This window comes from Manihot esculenta, chromosome 9, assembly GCF_001659605.2.
Source record: "Manihot esculenta cultivar AM560-2 chromosome 9, M.esculenta_v8, whole genome shotgun sequence".
Taxonomy (NCBI): domain Eukaryota; kingdom Viridiplantae; phylum Streptophyta; class Magnoliopsida; order Malpighiales; family Euphorbiaceae; genus Manihot; species Manihot esculenta.
The window spans coordinates 12,648,035-12,672,015 of NC_035169.2; the positions used below are offsets into that span (position 1 = coordinate 12,648,035).

At 37.4% G+C, this 23,981-nt stretch overlaps 1 protein-coding gene across 4 annotated transcripts in view; it reads left to right on the plus strand.

Annotated features, from left to right (window-relative positions):
- LOC110622509 overlaps positions 1-23,981 on the plus strand; it is a 68,323-nt gene that overhangs the window by 26,954 nt on the left and 17,388 nt on the right. For 3 of the 4 annotated variants that reach the window (XR_002489116.2, XM_021767026.2, XM_021767032.2), the window contains exons 24-36: positions 82-1,664; positions 1,772-2,994; positions 3,838-3,966; positions 4,050-4,205; positions 4,693-5,310; positions 5,395-5,466; positions 5,544-5,999; positions 6,194-6,377; positions 6,464-7,175; positions 7,257-7,373; positions 7,994-8,267; positions 8,676-8,789; positions 8,874-8,957. Coding sequence is in view for 3 of the 4 variants with exons in the window: in XM_021767026.2 (XP_021622718.1) it covers positions 82-1,664; positions 1,772-2,994; positions 3,838-3,966; positions 4,050-4,205; positions 4,693-5,310; positions 5,395-5,466; positions 5,544-5,999; positions 6,194-6,377; positions 6,464-7,175; positions 7,257-7,373; positions 7,994-8,267; positions 8,676-8,789; positions 8,874-8,957 (5,722 nt within the window). In the remaining variant the exon portion in view is untranslated. The remainder of the gene's footprint in view (positions 1-81; positions 1,665-1,771; positions 2,995-3,837; positions 3,967-4,049; positions 4,206-4,692; positions 5,311-5,394; positions 5,467-5,543; positions 6,000-6,193; positions 6,378-6,463; positions 7,176-7,256; positions 7,374-7,993; positions 8,268-8,675; positions 8,790-8,873; positions 8,958-23,981) is intronic. The other variant, XM_021767029.2, reaches the window with a different exon arrangement.

Consider the following 23,981-nt stretch of genomic DNA (forward strand, 5'->3'; position numbering starts at 1 on the left):
TCTGCATTATTGCATTTGGTTTTTATTGTTTAAACTTTCCAAACCACAACTATGCTTTTACTACTGTTCTGTAAATGGTAGGTACTCGCATACAGAATTTGATGAGTGTTTTGTCTGTACCAAAGAATTAAAAGTCACCACTTCCCCGTTAAGAAATCAAAATGATGGTTGTATTTTGTTCTCATCTGGCAATCAATTTGTTTCTGGTGCTGCAAATCATCAGGCACTGAATGTTGGAAATAGCAATCAAGAGGGAAATTGTGGTGACAACAGAGGATGCATTGAAGCATTCTTTCTGATGCATTATGAGGCTCGCAGAAGTGTAAATTTTGTTTCCCACAAGTTCTCATTTGGCTTAAATGATGCTGATCTCCATTGCTATCCCCATATATTTGGGCTCTTAGTTGGGTTTTATGAAAGACTATCATCATCTTATGCATATGAGAAGTCCTGTAGCTCTGTGATGGATGGTAAAAGTCCAAATAACAGGCCTGGCTTTCAGTTTCAAAGGTTTGGTTACTCAAATTTCTCCGAAGATGGGTCCTCTGACCATGCTAGCATTTCTTTGGACTGCTATCCCTTCATTACCATCTCCAATTCTGGTTCTCATGGTAACCTTGAAAGTTCATTTTGTCATTTCATTCCTGACTGGAGGAAATATTTTAAGATAAAGGATAGAAAACTCAGAAGTCCAAAATGCAGTATGAAGCAGGAATCTAGAACCTTTCATGCCTCACCTGTGATTAATACATCTGGAGTGGATACTTTTCCTGCACCAGGAAGTTTATGTGAGCCAAATATTTTTAATATTGATATTAATCTATGTGGAGTCAGAGTGCATTTCCATGATTCGTCATGTATTGTTGGAACTATTACAATACCAACCTCTAAATCGTCATTTTTAATTTATGATAACTACATGGATTTGTTATGTTCCATAGAGGGATTGATACTCACATCACCATGGTGTACTAGCAATTTCAAAGATTTTCTTTGGGGCCCCTCATTACCAAATATGTCATCTACATTAAATTTACGTGTGAGAAAAGGACATGCTGGACCAGCGGCCTCCCAGCTTGAAGTGAGTGTTGGTGTTCAGCATGTATGCTGTTTTCTGCCACCTGAGTATTTGGCCATCATAATAGGTTATTTCTCGTTACCTGATTGGATTTCAAATTTGAGTAAGCAGCCGGTTGCTGAAAATTGTGATTTTGTTGCAACAAATAAAGGGAGCCCAGTTGTTTATAAGTTTGAAATTCTGGAGTCCACTTTGATTTTGCCTGTAGAACGAGATGAGCATCAGTTTCTAAAGATAGAACTTCATCAGCTGTACTATAGTTTAATTCTTGAATGCTCTCCAAATGATGTATTGAAGGATATTCCTCCTCAGTGCAAGGTTCCAGCGCATAAAGTTGCCAAAGCAAATAATTGTTTGAACATATTTGGAAGGGATTTAATTCTGTCACTCCTATTGTGCAAGGATGATGAATATGGTTGCTTAATAGTCGACAAAGATACTGGATGTGGCAATATAATACTAATTTCTCCACTCAGTGCTGATGTTTGGGTTAGACTTCCCTGTGAAGTTGAAACTTGTCTTGATAGGTCCTCTGCTTCAACATGTGTCATGTCAAGGATTGCCAATTGTCAACTTCTTGCTGATGGTAGGTTGTTTTACTTTAAAAATTCCCATTGCACCACTAGCTTATTCTTCATTTTTGTTTCTGTAACTTTGTTCTTTTAACTAATACTTTTTTCTGTTTAATGACAGACTGCTACACTTGGGGTGGTTTTGAGGCATTAATGGATGTCATAGATCAGTTCTCTTCAGTTGATAATGAATCCAAATGTTTCACATCTGATGTTTTACACTTTTTTCAGTTGAAAAGAAGTTTGAAGGAAAATGCTGCAGTTCCAACTGTTACCTCAGCAGCAGCATTTACTGAAGCTCGATTCTGTGCTGATTCATTGTCAATAAGTTTGTATCAATCAAGAAAGGACTCATTTTTATCACAAGCAATAGCCAAGGCTGATATGCAATTTATGTGCTCACTGTCTTTGATAAATGAGACACCTATAGACTTGGACATGACTTTTTCCTCTTTATCTCTTTATTCATTGCTGAGTTCTGTCATGATGGCACAATGCACTAATACTTGCTCAGCTTCCTCAGCTCTTCATGTAAGTTTCTCAAAGTCAACTGGAGGTGGCAACGAGTTTCATATTTCTGTTCCTTCTCTGGATATTTGGCTACATGTTTCAGACTGGTCTGCGATCATTGATCTTTGCAATTCCCATTCTCAACCGATGGCTGAAACTGTAGAAATGGAGGCATCATTAAAAAGTTATTCTAAAGACATGGTAGATCTTGCTGAAGATGTGGCACTTGCTGTTCCTCATAGTTATCTTCTAAATAAAGCTTCACCTTGTCATGTGAGGGAGCATGTGAAAAGGGATTCAGTTACCCTCAATGTTAGGTCAAAAAATATTGGACTTACAATTCATTTTCCTCTCTGGGCCATGGAAGCTGCAGTTTGGCAATTGGCGACATCTGAAGTTCAACAGGAGAGGCCTCAAAATGTTTCTTCAAATGCTACTGAAGGGAAAAACTACAAATTCATGTTACTAACCACACATAGTAGTAGTAGTGAACTATTCGTGGCTGGTGGAAATGTGAATTTGAAATCTAGTTTGGAGAAAACTAGTGGCACGGCAGAGATACACAAGGACAAGAGCATTACCACTTGGCCTTTATTCCAAATATCTCAACTTAGTATCATGGCTGATATTTTTCATAATCAAATGGACCTTGTCAATGTCAAAGTTGGGGTTCAAGTTAGTCGTTTAGATATGTGGATTTCCCATCAAGTACTCTGCTTCTGGTATGGTTTACAGTTTGACATTCCTGAAGCTGATACTTCACAATCTTCATTTGCAAGTATGGATTTCAACATCCAGTTGAGGGAAGTTTCTCTTCTGATGTCTGATGAAAGGGTATGTGTCACTCTGAATAGCTAAATTCTAAGATTTTAACATCAAATTATGGGAGATTTCTGGCAGTTCTTGCAGTTCTGCTATGGTTCTTGTTATTTTTCCTTTTTTTAGTTTGTTTTGTATGTTCTCTCCACATATTTTTTAACTTGAGTGATTTGCTTCAAATCGTTTCCACATGAGATTCACTGTTAAATATTTTTCTTTTCATTTTCTGTTGGATATTTGCATATGAAGTTGCATATGTGATTTTCTTTAATGTAAGGGTAAGGAGGCTCTTGTCAGTAGGAATCCTGAGTTTCTACTTTCTTCTGAAACAGGAAGAGGAAGTGCAGGGGATAGAGACAATCTAGAGAAAAATAAAAGAAAAAATAAAAGGAAGATTAAAAGAAGAAATTGAGAGAAATAATATCTGAGATATTATTTATATTGGATTATTATTTTCAGTTGCATTTTTCTTTTGTACAGTCCTCAGCTAGTAACTGTGATTAACTTCTCATAATAGATCCAACAACTTCTTCAACTAACTGAATCTTTTTCATCCAAAATCCTCTTATCTCAACCCCATTCTCATTAACTACTTTCTCTTCTCTTGCTATCTCCTCTTCTTCCTTGTATAAGTGACAGCACCGGAATGGATGTTTGCCAAATTAGTAATTAGGATGGGTGTGTCATTTTGCTTCAATGTGTCAGGCTGCATTTGGCATGATTAGTCCTACCTAAAATTATGATATACTTATTTCCTATTGGTTAGGTGTATAAAATAAGCTATACCCGGTTGTTGGTAAAAGTTATTAATTCTGTTTGTTTGCTTAATATTAACTTTTCTTCTCTGTTATCATATAGTGGAGCTGTGGTGGTTCTCTGTTGGAAATTCTTCTTAGGAACATCCTGTTACATGCCATCATGACTGAAAATGATGTGGAAAGCTCAGTGACAAGTGACCTTGAAGTGAACTATAATAATATTCACAAGGTATATTCATTAAAAAGACACCAATATCTTGTTATTTTATGTATGAATGGATCACTACTACTCATTTCTTATAATGGTTGTAGGTCATTTGGGAGCCATTTATTGAGCCTTGGAAGTTTCAGATAAACATGATTAGAAGACACAAGATGAGCGCACTTCTGAACAGTTCTATTAAGACAGATATCCTTCTCACATCAACAGCACCGCTAAACTTGAACATAACAGAATCTCTTATTGAGGTATGTATTGATATTTTTTTACTTTTACATGCTTGTCGAGTCACCTTTTGACTTAGTCAAGGATCCTTAGGACACGCTTGTAAATTGAATATATGAATTTCCAGTTTTGTGCATTGCTGAGTGCATCAATTTGAATGGGGTGATCAGAGAACAATACAAGAAAGCAGAAGGTTTCTTTAAAAGACTATTCTTTTGATAATATACCATTAATTATGGTTACAAGTGTTATTACTCTGATGACTTTCTCTTTACCTCTAACTGCTCTCAATTACGCCAAAACATGCCTTAATGAATTATGGAATCACCTCCATGTTGAAGACGGGAATTATATTGTTTGATAAAAATGGTCTCTTTCCAGTGAATAAGTTGGAAAGCAGGATAAATTCAAATAAAACCTACTGTAATTGGCTCTCGAGTGCATCTTTACATCATTGATTTCCATGAAACAACTGTAATCTTCCTAACTTTTTTTTTCTCTCTCATAAAGTGTGTTTTCAGGACAGTTGAAATGGTTAAGGATGCTTGGCATCTGATGGAACCATCTGATGCTTGTGAAATTCAACTATTCCCAAGTCATCAGTTGCCAGAAACTTTAAATGGAGGAAAATATGCTCCCTATATACTTCAAAACTCGACTTCTTTGCCCCTAGTATACCATGTTTTCCATGGAATGGTTAATACTGAGGAGTTTGATTTCTCAGAATTTGGTGATGGAAAAGCTGTCCAACCAGGTTCTTCTGTTCCCATTTATCTCAATGAAACTCCTGAGGAGCAATTGTTTCGGTTCAGGCCTGCTCAGTCTTCTGATAGGCTCAGTGAGAAGCAATCAAATGGGGTCCTCCATCATTTTATGAGCATTCAACTCGATGGCATGTATATGCCTTCTGCTCCTATTTCAATGGATCTTGTAGGACTCACTTGTTTTGAAGTTAATTTTTCTAAGGCTTCAAATAAAATTGAAATTGAGAAATTAGAGGATGTTTCAAGATACAATATAAACATCGAGGAGAATGTTACATCCAGTACCAACCATGGCTTTGCTGTTCCTGTTGTGTTTGATGTTTCAATGCAGCACTATAGCAAGTTAATACGGTTGTATTCAACGGTATGTGCAGTGATTGTTGCTATTTTGATACTTGTTAGTCGTTAATCTTCTTTTTATTATTTGTCCATAATTTTCATGAATTAGGTGATACTTTCAAATTCAACATCAATGACACTAGAGTTGAGGTTTGATATTCCATTTGGATTATCCCCTAAGGTATGAACAAAAGAGTTGTTGCTTACTAATTGAACCGTTAGATATCTCGTCCTATTGGTCATTTATTTTTTTTGTAGATCCTAGATCCGATATATCCCGGACAAGAGGTTCCACTGCCTTTGCATTTGGCTGGAGCGGGTCGTTTGAGGTGGCGTCCACTTGGAAATTCTTACTTGTGGAGTGAAGTGCATGACCTCTCAAATATTCTTTCTCAGGAAATCAAGATTGGATTTCTTAGGTCTTTTGTTTGTTATCCATCTCATCCAAGCAGTGATCCATTCCGGTGTTGCATATCAGTTCAAAAATTTGGCATCCCTTCATCTGGCAAGTCAATCAAAGGTTCATCTTCCTATGTGAATAACACTACGGATCAATCAGTTCAAAGTTGCACTCATGGGTGGATGCAGTCAAAGAAGCAATGTATTCATCAGGTCACCTTAAGTACTCCGTTAGTGGTGAACAGCTACCTCCCAGATGCAGTATCACTGACCATTGAGAGTGGTGGGGTTACTCGTACTGCATTGCTTTCAGAGGTGGGGTTCCTCATACTGCATATTCCAAAAATCATAAAATTTAAATGGAGTGAATTCAAATACCTTATTATTTGCTATGGGCGTTTATGCAAAGAAAGCTTGAGAGGAATCTGTGGCTGAATAATTGGAATCTATGCGCTTTCATTATTCATTAATTCCATCAACACCATAACAGGTGCTAATGTGATTTTTAGGTAGAAGCTTCCTTTCATCATGTTGATCCTTCACATGACCTGGGTCTGGAGTTCTACATGCAAGGATACAGACCTTCAGCTTTGAAGTTTCCACGTACAGAAACTTTCAGTGCAATGGCTAAGTTTAGTGGAGCCAAGTTCTCTCTAACAGAGACCATGATCTTCAACCCAGAATTTTCTAATGGTAACAGATATTTCCCATTGCTTGTCTTTCAATTTGTTTTGTGATTTAAGATTGCTTTGTAACAGCATCTCATTATGTGATTCTAGGGCCTCTGTATGTTAATGTGGAATTGATGATGGATGCATTCTCTGGTGCACGAGAGATCTTCATTTTTGCTCCCTTTTTGTTATATAATTGTACTGGTCTTCCATTCCATATCTCGGAATCTGCCCTGGAAACAAAGGGAAATCACTATGCTATTCCATCCTGTTACTTAATTGAACAAGAACTTCTTCAAGAGATGAAAGATGGGCTTAGCCTTCTATCTTCTGACCAAGATTCATGTGCAGGGAATAATCACTTTATCTCGCTAGGAAGGAATGCTAATCCACATTTGGGGAAATTTATGTGCAAGCCTGCAGTTTTATCTGGTTCCTCATTCTTTGCGCAGTCAGACAATCCTGATTTGGGTGGTAAAAAATCATCTTCAATCATGTGGTCAACTGGCAAACCAACTTCAAAAGATTCTGACCCTGTTGATGCTGAGCGTGGAAAGGTTAAAGCATGCATGTATTCTCCTCATGTCATTTCTTCTTTGAATGAAATTATGGTCAGAATACGAAGGTGCCTGCCTGAACATGTGGAAAAAGAGTCCAATTCTTCATGGTCAGAACCTTTTCTTCTTGTTCCACCTAGCAGATCAAGTATCATACTTGTTCCTCAGTCATCACCAAATGCTGCATTTATCATATCTGTGACCTCTAGTGATCTTGCTGGGCCATTTACTGGGAGGACTCGGGCCATAACTTTCCAGCCCAGGTAACCATTATTACAAGGTTTATGCATTAGATTGTACTTATATCAGGTCATTAATGCATCAGTTTTTTCTTCATTCTACAGATATATAATTAGCAATGCATGCAGAAGAGAGTTATGTTATAAGCAGAAAGCAACAGACCATTTTGTTCATTTGAGCATTGGAAAGCATTCTCATCTTCACTGGACTGACACAATGAGGTGCTCTGCCTGTTCTAATTATTAACTGCTGCATATATGGGCAATCTTTAATGTGGAGAGGTCTTTGGCACATTGGTTTAATGGCTAAATGGAGATCAAACATTTGTCTGCATTAAAGCCAAATAACTCAACCCCTGATTACTAGCAAACTAGGGTCTACTCACCTTCAGACTGGAGAAAGATGGGATGTCCAACATATATTCCTCACTAGCTAGGTCGAGGTGGTTCAAGGCTTGATACACAAACTTTACTGTTTATGTTTTATTAGGTCCAGGATAAGGGTCTATGACTCTATGGGGCTAGTCCAATATGGATATGGAGGGAAGAAATTCATTCTTGGTTACGATTCAGTAGTTGGAAATTGAGAATCAATGGCAGCAGAATTTTTACAGGTTATAGCCTTAGAGAAGCAGGGTTCTAGAATGGACGATCTTGAAATATTCAGTTGAACTTTAATAGAGTATCCATCAACAACTATGATAAAGCAATTAAAATAATCTCTCTATGACATCCAGCTAACAAGAAAGTTTCATTTAGCATTTTGTTTGAGTTGGTGGCTTGGTGCTTAATTGTGCAATTAACATGCATTTTTGTCTAAGTCATTTTTTCTCATGTTGTAGGGATTTACTGGTTTCCATACGATTTAATGAGCCCGGTTGGCAATGGTCAGGCAGCTTCTTGCCAGATCACCTAGGTGATACACAATTGAAAATGAGGAATTATATTTCTGGTTTATTAAATATGATACGGGTGGAGGTACAAAATGCTGATGTTTCCATTAGAGATGAAAAGATCATCGGAAACCTCCATGGAGATTCAGGGACATATTTGATTCTCGTATCAGATGATGACACTGGGTTTATGCCATACAGAATTGAAAATTTCACTAAGGAGGTTGGCAGTTTAATCATTCCACTGCACAGCATATTGCAAATTCTCTGAATAATTTCACTTCTCTGTTGTTTGATGTTTATAAATTAACTAACTTTTCTCTGTTATTTAGAACTGGACAGCCAATTCTATAATCTTGTTAAGATGAAATTTATGGTCTAAGTAACTATAAAATTCTTTTTGTTAAATGTTTCAATTATAGGGTTCATGTCCATTTAAGTTGGATTGGTTAGCCCATTTTTGGTTTCTAGTTACTGTAAGGCCAGTTGCATGGTACCTTAAATAAAGATATCAGATTACACATAAATTCATAAGAACTGCAAAAAGTCAATATACCTGAAAAGAATGTGGCATTTTATCTATCTTGTGTGTTAAAACTTAGTTCCTCATTGTGCTTTCACTTCTTTCCAGAGATTACGTATTTACCAGCAAAGGTGTGAAACATTTGATACTATCATTCACCCATACACTTCTTGCCCTTATGCATGGGATGAACCCCATTATCCACATCGTCTAACTGTAGAGGTATGAAACTATGAACTTTTCTTGTTTTGCAAAACGATATATAATGTTTATTCATTATTAATTATTTTTCTAATATATGAAAAGGTACCTGGAGAGCGTGTTATTGGGGTCTATGCTCTTGATGAGTTAAGAGAGTATGTACCTATACACTTGAAACCAACTTCTGAGGTATATTCTTTTGCTCCTCATTTTTTTGAGGTAGCTGTAGGCAGTAGAATGAGAACCATGGATCATTCTGGTTTGGACTAATCTGATTTGCTTTAAAGAATTTTCATTTATCAATTATGTGAATAATTATTGTCATGGAAGGCACTTAGCTCTACGGAACAATCATAGAAAACAAGTTTTTCCAGTAAAAAATGGGAAATGGGTTGAAGAGACAAGGGTTGTGCAGAGCCACAACACCCAAGAAAGAACACTAGAAAATTAGAATGACTAAAAAAGGTTGCTGAAAGAAAGGCAGCATGCAGTTGGTCTTCCTTCTGAGATGTGCAGTGACTAGAGCTGTGCAGGGTTCACGGGTCCCGAACCTAACTGAACCGAAGAAGAACCGATAGGGTAGGAATTGAACCGTATCTAACCAAATTTATTTAGTTATTTGGTTCTGGTTATTTGTCAAGAACCATATCAAAATCATATTGTACTGAACTGCACTGAAGAACCGATTTTGTATGTATGTTTTTTCAAAATAATTTATAGTGATATTATAATTCTAATATGTAGTTCCAATAAATGTTTTATATATCGTATAAAATTATACACATATAATTACAATATTATTTAATTATTAAATATTTCTTATCATTTTATTTAGCTAATAAAATTAGTTGATTATAGTTTATTCTATTTAAATAGATTATATATAGTATATATATTATTTCCATACTAATTGTAAGATAACAGATTTGGGGAATAGAAAATTGTATATTGTATTCCCTAAATCAAATGGATATACTCATTACAAAGTATTAAAGTGGAAACTAAATCAATCACCTATGTAATTAAGCCTATAATTATGCTATTTACAGATAATATACCATAATACTCCTCATATTGGAGCATAGATGTTTATCATGTCCAGCCTATGCTCCAGCTTGTTATAAAGATATTCTATTCTAGACTCATTTAATGCTTTAGTGATTAAATTACCCGATTGCTTTTCTGTATTCACATAACTGGTGGAAATTTAATTCTTTTGAATTTTCTCATGGTTAAAATAGCAATCGACTTCAGTATGCTCAGTCTGTTTATAGTATACTAAATTGGAGACAATGTGAAGAGCAACTTGATCATCACACTAAAGTTTCACGGGTGATGTAACATGCACACTAATTTCTTTCGACAGATGATTTATCTATAGAATCTCATGAGTGGATTGAGCCATTCTGGCTCGACACTGGTTACTGCCATTCTGCATCTTACTTTCCTAAGATACTAGGTTTTCTCCATCAAACACGCAATAGCCTGTGGTGGATCTTCTATCACTCTTAGATCTCGCCCAATTAGTATCTGAAAAATACTCAACTGTAGTATACCCATAATCACCGTAGAGTATACGAAGACCAGGAGTCCCTTTTAGACAACATAAAATTTGTTTTAGAGCCATCCAATGTTTCACTGTAGGTGCAGACACGAACTGACGCTCAATATTTATTGCAAAAACATTATCTGGTCGAGTCATCACTGTGAGGTAATTTAGCTTTCCAACCAACTTCCTGTACCTCTCGGGTCATCATAGGAGTCTCCATCATCCTTTAGGAGGCATATATTAGGAATCATTGGTGTGCTACAGGGTTTAGCTCTCAGCTTTTCAGTTTCTGCAAGTCAAGAACGTATTTCCTTTGAGACAAGAAAATTCTCTTTTTACTCCTTAAGACTTTTATTTCTAGAAAATACTTAAGTTGACCCAAGTCTTTGGCATGAAAACTTACATGCAAGAAAAGAGATCCCTGCATAATCACTTAAGAGATCTCTGCATAATCATTCTCTATAATGATAATATCATCAATATACGGAACAAGGAGAATAATATCAATATACACAACAAGGAGAATGATATCAATATACACAAAAAGGAGGATAATATCAATATCTGAATGTTTATAGAAGACTGAGTGGTCACACTTGTTCTTTTTCAATCCAAATTCTTGAACAACTTTACTGAACTTGCCAAACCAAGCATAGGGATTTTGCTTCAAACCATACTAAGATTTCTTCAAACGATATACTTTTGCATGCTCCCTCTGAGCAACAAACCCTGGTGGTTGCTCCATATACACCTCCTCTTGGATGTCATGATGCAGAAAGGCATTCTTGATATTGAGCTTGTGTAACAACAATGCTGGGAAGCAAGTAAGGAAACGAACAAGCGAACCGAGATCATTTTGGCCACAGAGGAGGAAGTGTCAGAATAGTCAACTCCATAGGTTTGTGCATATCCTTTAGCGACAAGACGTACCTTAAGTCTCGCTTTGGATCCATCTGGATTGACTTTGATGGCAAACACCCATTTACAGCTCACAACCTTCTTGCCTTGGGGTAAATCCATGAATTCTCAAGTATGATTATCATTGAGAGCCTTGATCTCTTTAAGCATTGCATCACACTAACCAGAATGGGTTAGAGCCTCTTTAACTATTTGAAATGGAATCTAGGGAGGCAATTAAGGAGGTAGAAGAACAAGATAGGTGATCATAAAACAGAAAGTTAGCAACATAGTAGGCTGACTTACACTGTCGTTTACCTTTATGAAAACTAATGGGGAGGCCAAGGTCACTGGATGGTGGATTCGATAGCGAAGAAGATTCTGGTACAAGACATGCATCATTTGGTATAGGTCTTCTAGAATAAACGTGAACCACTGGCGGTTTGGCAGACGGTTGAGTACTCGAAGAAACCCTATTAGTGGGTTATGGAGAAGACAAACTAGTTGAGATCCCATTATTTGTTGTGACCCTATAGATGAGCCACTCATCTTTCTCCCCTTGTCTGGTAGATGGCGATGCTACAAAAAGGAATGAGAATTTCTCGCAAAAGACTACATCAGTTTAGACTAAATATTTGTTGAGGTTTAGAGAATAACACCAATACCCTTTTGAGGGCGTGAATATCCCAAGAAGATACACTTTAAAGCTTTAGGATTAAGTTTAGTCACATAAGGTCGGACATCCCGAATATAGTATGTACTGTCAAAGATATGTGATTCTAATGAAAATAATGACTTGTTAGAAAAGAGTATACCATATGGAGTATCACCATTAAGAATCGAGGAAGGCATGCAATTCATGAGAACACATGCAGTAGACGCAACTTCAACCCAGAATCGTTTAGGGACTTGCATTTGGAATAATAGGCTCGAGCAGTCTCAAGAAGGTGCCTATTTTTCCTTGCAAGAACTCCATTTAGAACCAAATTGAAATTAAAAGCATGTGGAACTGTACTGAATTTCAATTTGGGTACCGGTTTCAAGAAATTCTAAGAAACGACTTTTGGTTCTGGTTCTGGTTCCTCGAACCGGAACCGGAACCACACACCCCTAGCAGTGACTGAGCACCCCCTTATCGTTGCCTAGTAACTTGACCAAAAAACCTAGGTTTTTAAGTAGTGCATATGAAAAGTACCATGAACAGTGTCAGGTAGATAGTACTGAAGCTCTGTGGATGATACCATGATAAAACCAAAAGTTTTGGGAGAATTTTCTAGTATATTTCTTAACGAAAAAAAGATTTTGTACATACCTCCTATATCTACATGTCAATTGGACCTATATTAGAAGCCAAGTATAAAAGGAAGCAAAAGTGATTGTAGGTGTTGAGATTATTTTGTAAATAGCCTAGATTTGTAGTGATAATTAGGGATATGATTGTGTGATATGATTGGGATATGATTAGGCTATAATTAGGGAATTAATTTATTGTCTTACCTAGTGTGTACCCTTGTAAGTAGTATATATACCCCAATTAGCTTGAGGGGAATAATCAAGTATTTTCTCTCAAATCTTCTGCTCTCTTTTTCTTCTTTACCCATTGGTTCATGGATCCTCGACTCTGGTGCTTCTGATAATATCTCTGGTAATCCCTCTCTTTTCCTTACTCTTGTTTCACCTTCCACACCATCTAAAGTCACATTGGCTAATAGTTCACAAACTCAAGTTAAAGGGATCAGTAACGTATATCTCTTTCCTTCCTTCTATCCGCTTGACTAATGTTTTATTTACCCCAGACTGTCCATACAACCTAATCTCTGTTAGCAAATTGACTAAAGATCTTCACTGTTCAGTCATCTTTACTACTGAATCTGTGGTTGTGCAGGACCGGAGTACTGGAAAGATGATTGGAGCAGAATATGAGTCACAAGGATTGTACTATTTTTCCACTTCTAACTATCCAATTGCTTTTGTGTCTTCCACCTGCGCTGAACTCATTCATAGTCGTTGGGGACATCCAAGTCTGAACAAGTTATAAAAATTGGTTCCTAGCCTCTCTTCCTTGCCTTCTTTAGAATGTGAGTCTTGTCAACTCGAGAAGCAAACTCGAGCTTCTTTTCCCAAGCGAATCAATAATAGGGCTAGTTCTATGTTTGACATTGTTTATTCGGATATTTGGGGTCCAAGTCGAGTTAGTACAACTCTGGGATTTCAATATTTTATTACCTTTATTGATGACTATTCTCATTGCACTTGGCTTTTTCTGATGAAGAATCATTCTGATTTGTTCCCTATTTTTCAAAAGTTTTATGCTGAAATCCATAATCAATTTGGTATTCACATTAAGATTCTGCGAAGTGATAATGCAAGAGAATATTTTTCTTCCTCATTGTAGAAAGATAATATTTGTTATTGTATCACAATAAATATTACAACCTATTTATATATGAGAGACAATATCTAAATAGAAAGGAAAATCAATCCTATGATTATACAATCCCTAAGATTAATTAACTAACCCATCTATCAATATTTACTTCCTATATTAACATATTTACTTCCTATAACCTATAACACTCCCCCTCAAGTTAGAGCATAAATGTTAATCATGCCAAACTTGTTACATATATAATCAACTCGAGTTCCATTTAGAGTTTTAGTGAAGATATCTCCTAATTGTTCTCCAGTTCGGATATATCCTGTTGATATTATCTTTTGTTGAACCTTTTCACGAACAAAATGACAATAAATCTTGATGTGTTTAGGCCTCTCATGAAATACTGGATTAGAGGCAATGTGGATAGCTATTTGATTATCACACCACAACTTAGCAGGCACCGAATTTGTGAACTCAACTTCTTCTAATAGTTGACGTACCCACAAGACTTCACAAACAGCTTGTGCCATGGCTCGATATCCAGATTCAGCACTAGAACGGGAGACCACATTTTGCTTCTTACTTTTCCATGAGACCAAGTTACCTCCCACAAAAACACAATACCCAGTAGTTGACCTCCTATCAACTTTCGAGCCTGCCCAATCAGCATTAGAAAAGCATTCAATATTTGAGTGCCCATGGTTACCATAGAATAGCCCTCGCCCTGGGGCCCCCTTAAGGTAACAAAGAATCTGTTCCAAAGCATCCCACTGGGCAACAGTAGGAGAGAACATAAACCGACTTACCACACTCACTGAACATGCAATATCAGGATGAGTCACCGTCAAATAATTCAGCTTGCCAACTAATCTTCTATACCTTTCAGGATTTGCAAATGACTTACTGTCTTCTGTGGTAAGTTGAAGGTTAGGGGTCATTGGGGCACTACAAGGCTTAACACCCAATTTTCCTGTTTCTGCTAATAAATCAAGAACATATTTTCTTTGAGACAAGAAGATGCCTTTCTTACACCGCATAACTTCGATTTCTAAGAAATATTTCAATGAACCCAAATCCTTTGTATGAAACTATGTTTTAAGAAATTCTTTTAGGGATGTGATGCTAGCAATGTCACTTCCTGTGATAACGATATCATCCACATATACTACAAGCAGAATTACTCCACTATCAGAATTTCTATAAAACATTGAGTGATCACACTTACTCATCTTCATTCCAAACTGTTGGACCACCTCACTAAACCTGCCAAACCATGCCCGAGGACTCTGTTTCAAGCCATAAAGGGATTTTCGAAGTCTACAAACCTTGCCTGACTTCCCCCTGAGCAACAAAACCAGATGGTTGCTCAATATAAACCTCCTCCTGAAGATCACCATGAAGAAAAGCATTTTTAATATCCAGTTGATGCAAAGGCCAATCATGTGTAGCTGCCAAGGAAATAAACAATCGAACAGATGCGAGCTTGGCAACTGGGAAAATGTATCAGAATAATCAACTCCATAAGTTTGTGCATAACCTTTGGCCACTAAACGGGTCTTGAGGCGAGCAATAGATCCATCAGGATTTACTTTCACGGCAAACACCCATTTGCACCCAATAGTTTGCTTTCCTGGGGGCAAGGACATCAACTCTTAAGTACCATTAGTGTCAAGGGCCATCATTTCCTCTTCCATTGTAGCACGCCAACCAGGATGGGACAAAGCCTCAATAACAGTTTTGGGAACTGGAATAGAATCTAAAGCAGTGGCAAAACAACGAGAAGAAGAGGATAATTGATCATAAGAGACTCAAGCTGGAATAGGATAAGTGCAAGTACGTTTACCTTTGTGAAGAGCAATGGGCAAATCCAAATCAGACAGTGAAGGATCAATGGGAGCAGGATCTGTCAACGAAGAAGCGGGTAGTGGAGCGGAGTTAGAGTCCTCTAAGCGTTTGGAATACACATGAAAGATGGGAGGGCGACCTGGCACATGAGTGAAAGGTGTAGGAGTAGTTTGAGGAGACAGAGAGCGAACAGTGTATAACAAGAGGTCATTTTCCTCCCCTTGAGTGTTATAAACAGATGATGGCGGAAAAAACGAAGTGGACTCAAAGAATGTTACATCCGCAGACACAAGATACCGATTCAGATCAGGAGAAAAACAACGATACCCTTTCTGACGTCGAGAGTAGCCAAGGAAGACACATTTGAGTGATTTGGGATCCAATTTAGTAACCTATGGACGAACATCACGAACAAAATAAGTACACCCAAAGATACGTGGCTCAATAGGAAACAAAGATTTAGTGAGAAATAAAATATTATAAGGAATATCACCATGAAGGATGGAGGAAGGCATGCGATTGATCAAAAAACAAGCCGTGGATACAGCATCAGTCCAAAAACATTTAGGTACTTTCATTTGGAATAAGAGGGTTCTGGCTGCTTCAAGAAGATGTCGATTTTTTCTTTTGGTAACTCCATTTTGTGAAGGAGTGTCAACACAAGAGGACTGATGAAGAATCCCTTTTTGTAACAAATAAGATTGAAATTCCCCAGAGAGATACTCTTTAGCATTATCACTTTGCAATATACGAATGGGAATATTGAATTGGGTTTGGATTTCAGCATGAAACGCACAAAAGATAGAAAATAATTCTGAACGACTCTTCATTAAAAATAACCAAGTAGTACGAGAGAAGTCATCAACAAAAGTAACAAAGTACTTAAAGCCAGATTTAGACACAGTAGGACAAGAACCCCAAACATTTGAATGTACTAACTCAAAGGGGGACGAAGCCCGTTTATTGACTCGAGACACTAAAGGTAAACGATGATGTTTGGCAAATTGACAAGACTCACAATTTAAAACAGACAAAGAATGAAACTGTGGATATAACCTCTTCAAAGCCGAGAGAGAAGGATGCCCCAAACGACAATGAACATCAAAAGGTATTAAACGCACATGCAAGAGATCTAGGTAGTTGCTGATCCAAGACGTAGAGACCCTCTGACTCATGCCCTCTACCAATAATCTGCTTCGTCGAAAGATTCTGAAAAATACAATGATCAAGAAAGAATGAGACACAATAATTCAATGCACGAGTGAGTTTACTAATAGAAAGCAAATTAAATGCGAACTTAGGGAGACATAACACAGAGGATATAGAAAGAGAAGGGGTTAAGTTGACATGACCAGAACTCATGACAAAAGATTTAGTACCATCAGCAAGAGTAACATAAGAAGGCGATGCATGAGACTTGAGATTGGACAAAAGGGTAAAATTACCTGACATATGATCGGTAGCACCAGAATCAATAACCCATTTGTAGGATGAAGATACAAGACATGCAGTAGAAGTACCTGAGTCGGCAATTGCAGTGATAGAGGAGGAATTAGAGGATTTCAGAGATGCCTGGTGTTGGATGAATTATGCATACTCATTTGCAGATATTAAAATTCCCTGATCTGAAGGGGCCTCAACTGCCATATGCGCTATTTGTATGCGCTGATTCTTATTCTGTAGAACAGTACCCGTGAACAGTATCGATGAACAGTGCCCGTGAACAGTATCTGTGAACATTACCGATGAATAGTACCAAAAAAAAAACACCTCCACCCAACACTCGAACGGCAAACAAACCTCAGATCTGACAGGGGGACGGTGTGGCAACTCCAGCGACGGTGAGATCCAAATGTTACCCTTTATGGGTAATCCAAATGAACAGAGCCCTAAGTCTCAAAAAAAAAAAAAATTTAAAACTTGACGAGAGAGAAAAAAAATTAAATCTCTACAAGAAAGGCTCTGATACCATGTAGAAAGATAATATTTGTTATTGTATCACAATAAAGATTATAACCTATTTTTACATGAGATATAATATCTAAACAGGAAGGAAAATCAAGCTTATGATTATACAATCCCTAAGATTAAGTAACTAACCCATTTATCAATATTTACTTTCTATATTAATATATTTAATTCCTATAACCTATAACACTCATTCACTCATTTCTTGTCTACTCAAAGTATTGCTCACCAAACTTCTTGCTCTTATACCCCACAATAAAATGGAGTTGCTGAACGGAAAAATCGGCATTTAATTGAAACAGCCCGCACTTTACTCCTACATCACAATGTTCCGTTGCGTTTTTTGGGAGAAGCTGTCCTCACCTCCTTTTACTTGATTAACCAAATGCCTTCCCCTGTTTTGCAGCATCAAAGTCCGCATTTTGTCCTATTTCCTAACCAGAATACCATCCAATTGTCTCTGCGTGTTTTCGGATGTGTATGCTTTGTTCATGATCATACTCCTGGCAAAGACAAACTCCAACCCAAATCAGTTAAATGTGTCTTTCTCGGCTATTCATGGCTTCAAAAAGGTTATAAATGCTATGATCCTACTATTAACAGATATTTTGTATCTGTAGATGTCACTTTTTTTGAAACCTCTTCTTTTCTTCTTGTCCAACACACAACTTTTGTCCCTAGCACTTTGCATGTACCTCCGGCTCCTATTTCTTCTCTGCCGCAAGTGTGTCCATCTCCCACTCCTATGCCACCTCTTCAGGTCTATACACGTCGGTCTCACCCATCTGCTAATAATAATGACATTTCTCTCCCTAATGCAGGTACCTCTAATGACTCACCTCCCGTTCCGTCATCACCTACTTCGGTCATGCCTTCAACTATAGCATCTATTCCTCCTCTTGCTCTTCGAAAAGGTATTCGCTCTTCTCGAAATCCTCATCCCATTTATAATTTTGTGAGTTACCATCATTTGTCTCCTTCCTATTATACTTGTCTTTGCTGTGTCTGTTGTCTCCATACCCAAGACAGTTAGAGAAGCATTGGATCATCTTGGTTGGTGTAATGCCATGGTTGTGGAAATGACTGCTCTGCATAACAATGGAACTTGGGAACTGATATCCTTACCACCTGGTAAGTTATACTATTGGTTGTCGATGGGTTTATACAGTTAAGGTGGGACCTGATGGCAAAATTGATCGCCTTAAAGCTTGCCTTGTAGCTAAAGGTTACACAGATTTTTGGGCTTGATTACAGTGATACTTTCTCTCCCATAGCCAAAATAGCTTATGTTCGCCTCCTTATCTCATTGGCTGCAATTAATCACTGGACCCTGCATCAACTGGACATTAAAAATGCATTTTTTCATGTAGAACTCGTTGAAGAAGTTTATTTGGAGCAACCTCCAGGGTTTGTTGCTTAGGGGGAGTCAGGCTTAGTATGTCGTCTTCGGCGCTCTTTGTATGAGCTAAAACAGTCTCCAAGAGCATGGTTTGGACAATTTAGCACTGCAGTTCAACAGTTTGGAACGTCTCAAAGTAATTCTGATCATTCCGTATTTTTTCGTTATAATGGTGATAGATGCATCTACTTGGTGGTCTATGTTGATGATATTGTCATTATAGGAAATGATCATGATGGAATCTCTCAGCTTAAGCAACATTTGTTCAGTCATTTCCAAACTAAAGATCTGGGGAAACTGAAATATTTCTTGGGAATTGAAGTGGCATAGTCTAAAACAGGTATTGCAATTTCTCAACGGAAATATGCTTTGGATATATTGGAAGAAACAGACATGTTAGACTGTAGATATGTGGACACTCCCATGGATCCAAATGTTAAGCTTGTTCCTGAATAGGGGGAGCCACTTAAAGATCCTGCTAGATACAGAAGATTAGTCGACAAGCTCAATTATCTGACTATCACATAACCAGATATTTACATAACCAGATATTTCCTTTGCTGTAAGTGTGGTACTGTGGTTAGTCAATTTCTTCAAACTCCATATAGTAGTCACTGGGATGCAGTCATTCGCATTCTTAGATATATCAAAGGAGCTCCAGGACAGGGTCTACTCTATGAGAACAAGGGTCACTCACAAATTATTGACTATTCTGATGCAGATTGGGCAGGTTCTCCTTCAGATAGACTATCTACTTCAGAGTATTGTATTATGATTGGAGGGAATCTCATATCCTGGAAAAGTAAAAAATAGAGTGTGGTTGCAAGATCAAGTGCAGAAGCAGAATATCGAGCTATGGCTTTAGCAACATGCAAACTCATCTGGTTGAAGCAACTCTTTCAGGAATTGGAATATAGTGATACTGGCCAAATGAAGTTGATATGTGATAATCAAGCTGCCTTCCATATTGTATCAAATCCAGTTTTTCATGAGAGGACAAAACATATAGAGGTGGATTGCCATTTTATTAGGCAAAAGATTGAGTCCGGATGCATTTCTACTAGCTTTGTCAACTCAAATGATCAGCTAGTTGATGTTTTTACAAAATCACTTCGAGGACCACAAATCGAGTATATTTGTAACAAGTTTGGAGCATATGATATGTACGCTCCAGCTTGAGAGGGAGTGTTGAGATTATTTCTGTAAATAGCCTAGATTTGTAATGATAATTAGGGATATGATTGTGTGATATGATTGGGATATGATTAGGCTATAATTAGAGAATTAATTTATTGTCTTACCTAGTGTGTACCCTTGTAAGTAGTATATATACCCCAATTAGCTTGAGGGGAATAATCAAGTATTTTCTCTCAAATCTTCTGCTCTCTTTTTCTTCTTTTCATCAAAGTTTCAATAGGGAATTAGCTAAATACAGGAATTAAATTATTCCTATAATAATGGAATTCCAACAGTATTGCTACCAATTTTCTTAGTTCAAATGATTAGCTAGAAGATGTCGTCACCAAGTCCTAGAGGGTCTCAGATTGAATATATGTATATATGTATAACACTCAGGGCATATGATATATACACACCACTTGGGGGGTGTTAAGATATTCTTCCTAGTTATTTGCCCTAATTATGTAATATCTATTCAAATTGAAAAATTGAGTTGCATCATCATCACTTTCTTTTCTATTGTTTCACAGCTACCTTGAATTGAGTCGATTATAATGAGTGAAGTTGCAATTGTCCTCATCAATTGTTACTCAACTTTGATAATTCCTTTGCTTGTCTAACTAATTGTTCTTCCTAGTTCTTCTAATCACATTCCTTGTAATAAAACTAGTTGAGAGTGAAAGAAAAGATGAGAGAAAATAATAAGGAAAGAGTTTACATGATTGGGCTATCAAGAGCCCACACCATAGATATTAAATCTCAGAGTTACCACACTCACTGAATATGCAATATCAGGACGAGTCACCGTCAAATAATTCAGCTTGCCAACTAATCTTTTATATATTTTAGGATTTGCAAATGACTCACTGTTTTCTGTGGTAAGTTGAAGATTAGGGGTCATTGGTGCAGTACAAGGCTTAGCACCCGATTTTCCTGTTTATGCCAACAAATCAAGAACATATTTTCTTTGAGATAAGAAAATGCCTATCTTACACCACATAACTTCGATGCCCAAAAAGTATTTCAAGGAGCCTAAATCCTTTGTATGAAACCGTGTTTGAAAAATTTTTTTAGGGATGTGATGCTAGCAATGTCACTTCCCATGATAACAATATCATCCATATATACTACAAGCAGAATTACTCCACTATCAGAATTTTATAAAACACTGAGTGATCACACTTATCTTCATTCCAAACTGTTGGACCACCTCACTAAACTTGCCAAACCATGCCCGAGGACTCTGTTTCAAGTCATAGAGGGGTTTTCAAAGTCTACAAACCTTGTCTAACTCTCCCTGAGCAACAAAATCAGGTGGTTGCTCAATATAAAACCTGCTTCTGAAGGTCACTATGGAGAAAAGCATTTTTAATATCCAGTTGATGTAAAGGCCAATCATGTATAGTTGCCAAGGAAATAAACAATCGAACAGATGCAAGCTTGGCAAATGGAGAGAATGTATGAGAATAGTCAATGCTATAAGTTTGAGTATAACCTTTGGCCACTAAACGGGTCTTGAGGCAAGCAACACATCCATCAGGTGTTTACTTTCACTGCAAACACCCATTTACACCCAATAGTCTCCTTTCCTGGAGGCAAGGATATCAACTCCCAAGTACCATTAGTGTCTAGGGTCATCATTTTCTCTTCCATTGCAGCATGCCAATCAGGATGGGATAAAATCTCAATAACAGTTTTAGGGACTGAAATAGAATCTAAAGCAGTGGCAAAACAACGAGAAGAAGAGGATAATTGACCATAAGAGACAAAAGACGAAATGGAATGAGTGCAAGTATGTTTACCTTTGCGAAGAGCAATGGACAAATTCAAATCAGATGGTGAAGGATCGGTGGGACTAGGATCTGTCGACGAAGAAGCTGGTAGCGGAGCAGAATCAAAGTCTTCTAAGCGTCTATTATAAACATGATAAATGGGAAGACGACCTGCCACATGAGCGGAAGGTGCAGGAAGAGTCTGAGGAGATAGAGAGCGAACAGTGAATAACAAGAGGTCATCTTCCTCTCTCTTGGTGTCATAAACAGATGATGGCGGAATCTAAGAATGTTAGATCAGCAGACACAAGGTATCGATTAAGATCAGGAGAAAAACAACGATTCCCTTTTTGAAGTCGAGAGTAGCCAAAAAAGACACATTTGAGTGATTTGGAATCCAAGACAAACATCACAAATAAAACAAGTACAACCAAAGATACGTGGATCAATAGGAAACAAAGATTTATTGGGAAATAAAATATTATAAGAGATATCACCATGAAGGACAGAGGAGGGCATGCGATTGATAAAAAAACAAGCAGTTCAGCATTAGCCTAAAAGTATTTAAGTACTTTCATTCGAAATAAGAGGGCTCTAGTTACTTCAAGAAGATGTCGAGTTTTTCTTTCGGCAACTCCATCTTTGAAGGAGTGTCAACACAGGAAGACTGATGGAGAATTCCTTTTTATAACAAATAAGTTTGAAATTTCCCAGAAATATATTTTTTAGCATTATCACTTTGCAAAATTTGAATGGAAATATTGAATTTAGTTTGGATTTCAGCATGAAAAGCACAAAGATAGAGAATAATTCTGAACGACTCTTCATTAGAAATAATCAAGCAGTGCGAGAGAAATCAACAACAAAAGTAATAAAGTACTTAAGGTCAGATTTAGACACGATAGGACAAGGACCCTAAACCTCTGAATGGACTAATTCAAAGGGGGGCGAAGCTCGTTTATTGACTCGAGACGGTGTAGGTAAACGGTGATGTTTGACAAATTGACTAGACTCATAATCTAGAACAGACAAAGAGTGAAACTGTGGACATAACTTCTTCAAAGTCGAGAGAGAAGGATGCCGCAAATGACAATAAACATCAAAAGGCGTTAACCTCGCGGAACATGCAAGGGATCTAGATAGTTTCTGATCTAAGACTTAAAGACCCTCCGACTCATGCCCTCTATCAGTAATCTGCTTCGTCGAAAGATCTTGAAAAACACAATGATCAGGAAAGAATAAGACACAACAATTCAGTGCGTGAATGAGTTTATTAATGGAAAGCAAATTAAAGGAGATCTTAGGAAGATATAACGCAGAGGATATAGAAAGAGAAGGGGTTAAGTTGACATGTCCGGAACTCATGACAGAAGATTTAGTGCCTTCAGCAAGAATAACATAAGAAGATGATATATGAGACTTAAGATTAGACAAAAGGGTAGAATTATCTGACATATGATTGGTAGCACCAGAATCAATAACCCATTTGGAGGATGAAGACACAAGACATGCAGTAGAGTTGCTTGACTCAACAATTGCAGTGATAGACATTAAGCGTAGTAGAGTTGCCTGGTACTGGGTGAATTGTGAATACTCATCAAAATTCCATGATCAGAAGAGGCTTCAATTGCCATATGTGCCATTTGTAAGCGTTGATTCTTATTCTGAAGTTTCAGGCATGTCTTTATTGTATGTCTAGGTTTACGGCAGTAATAACAAATGATTTCACCGGAGTCAGAGGTAGGAATTGCTTCCTAGGGACGCTGAGATTCTCTACCATCATTAAAACCTTCCCTGCGCCCATCTCTGTTATTTTGTTTGCCATTATCATTGCGACTAACAAGAGCATTAGTGGTGTGTGAAGGAATTGGAGACTATACTTAACATTCTAGTGAAAATATCATGTAACGATGATATTTCAGAGTCAGAAAGAATATGAGATTTAGCTGTCTCAAACTCTAGAGGGAGACCTGTAAGAAAGCTCATAACAGCCATTTGTTCTCGTTAAACTTGTTGGGTTTCACATCTGTACTAAAAGGCATCAAGACATTAAGTTCCTCATACACTCTTTTTGATACGAGCAAGGAAATTATACGATGCTTCAAAGATTTAAAATGGGAAACTCCAAATCATGGCAAATCAAGTTACCATCGCTTAATTCAAGGCTTACAAGATGAGAATTATATTTGGGAAGCACGGGAGAATAAGGAAACAAGTCACACTCTCT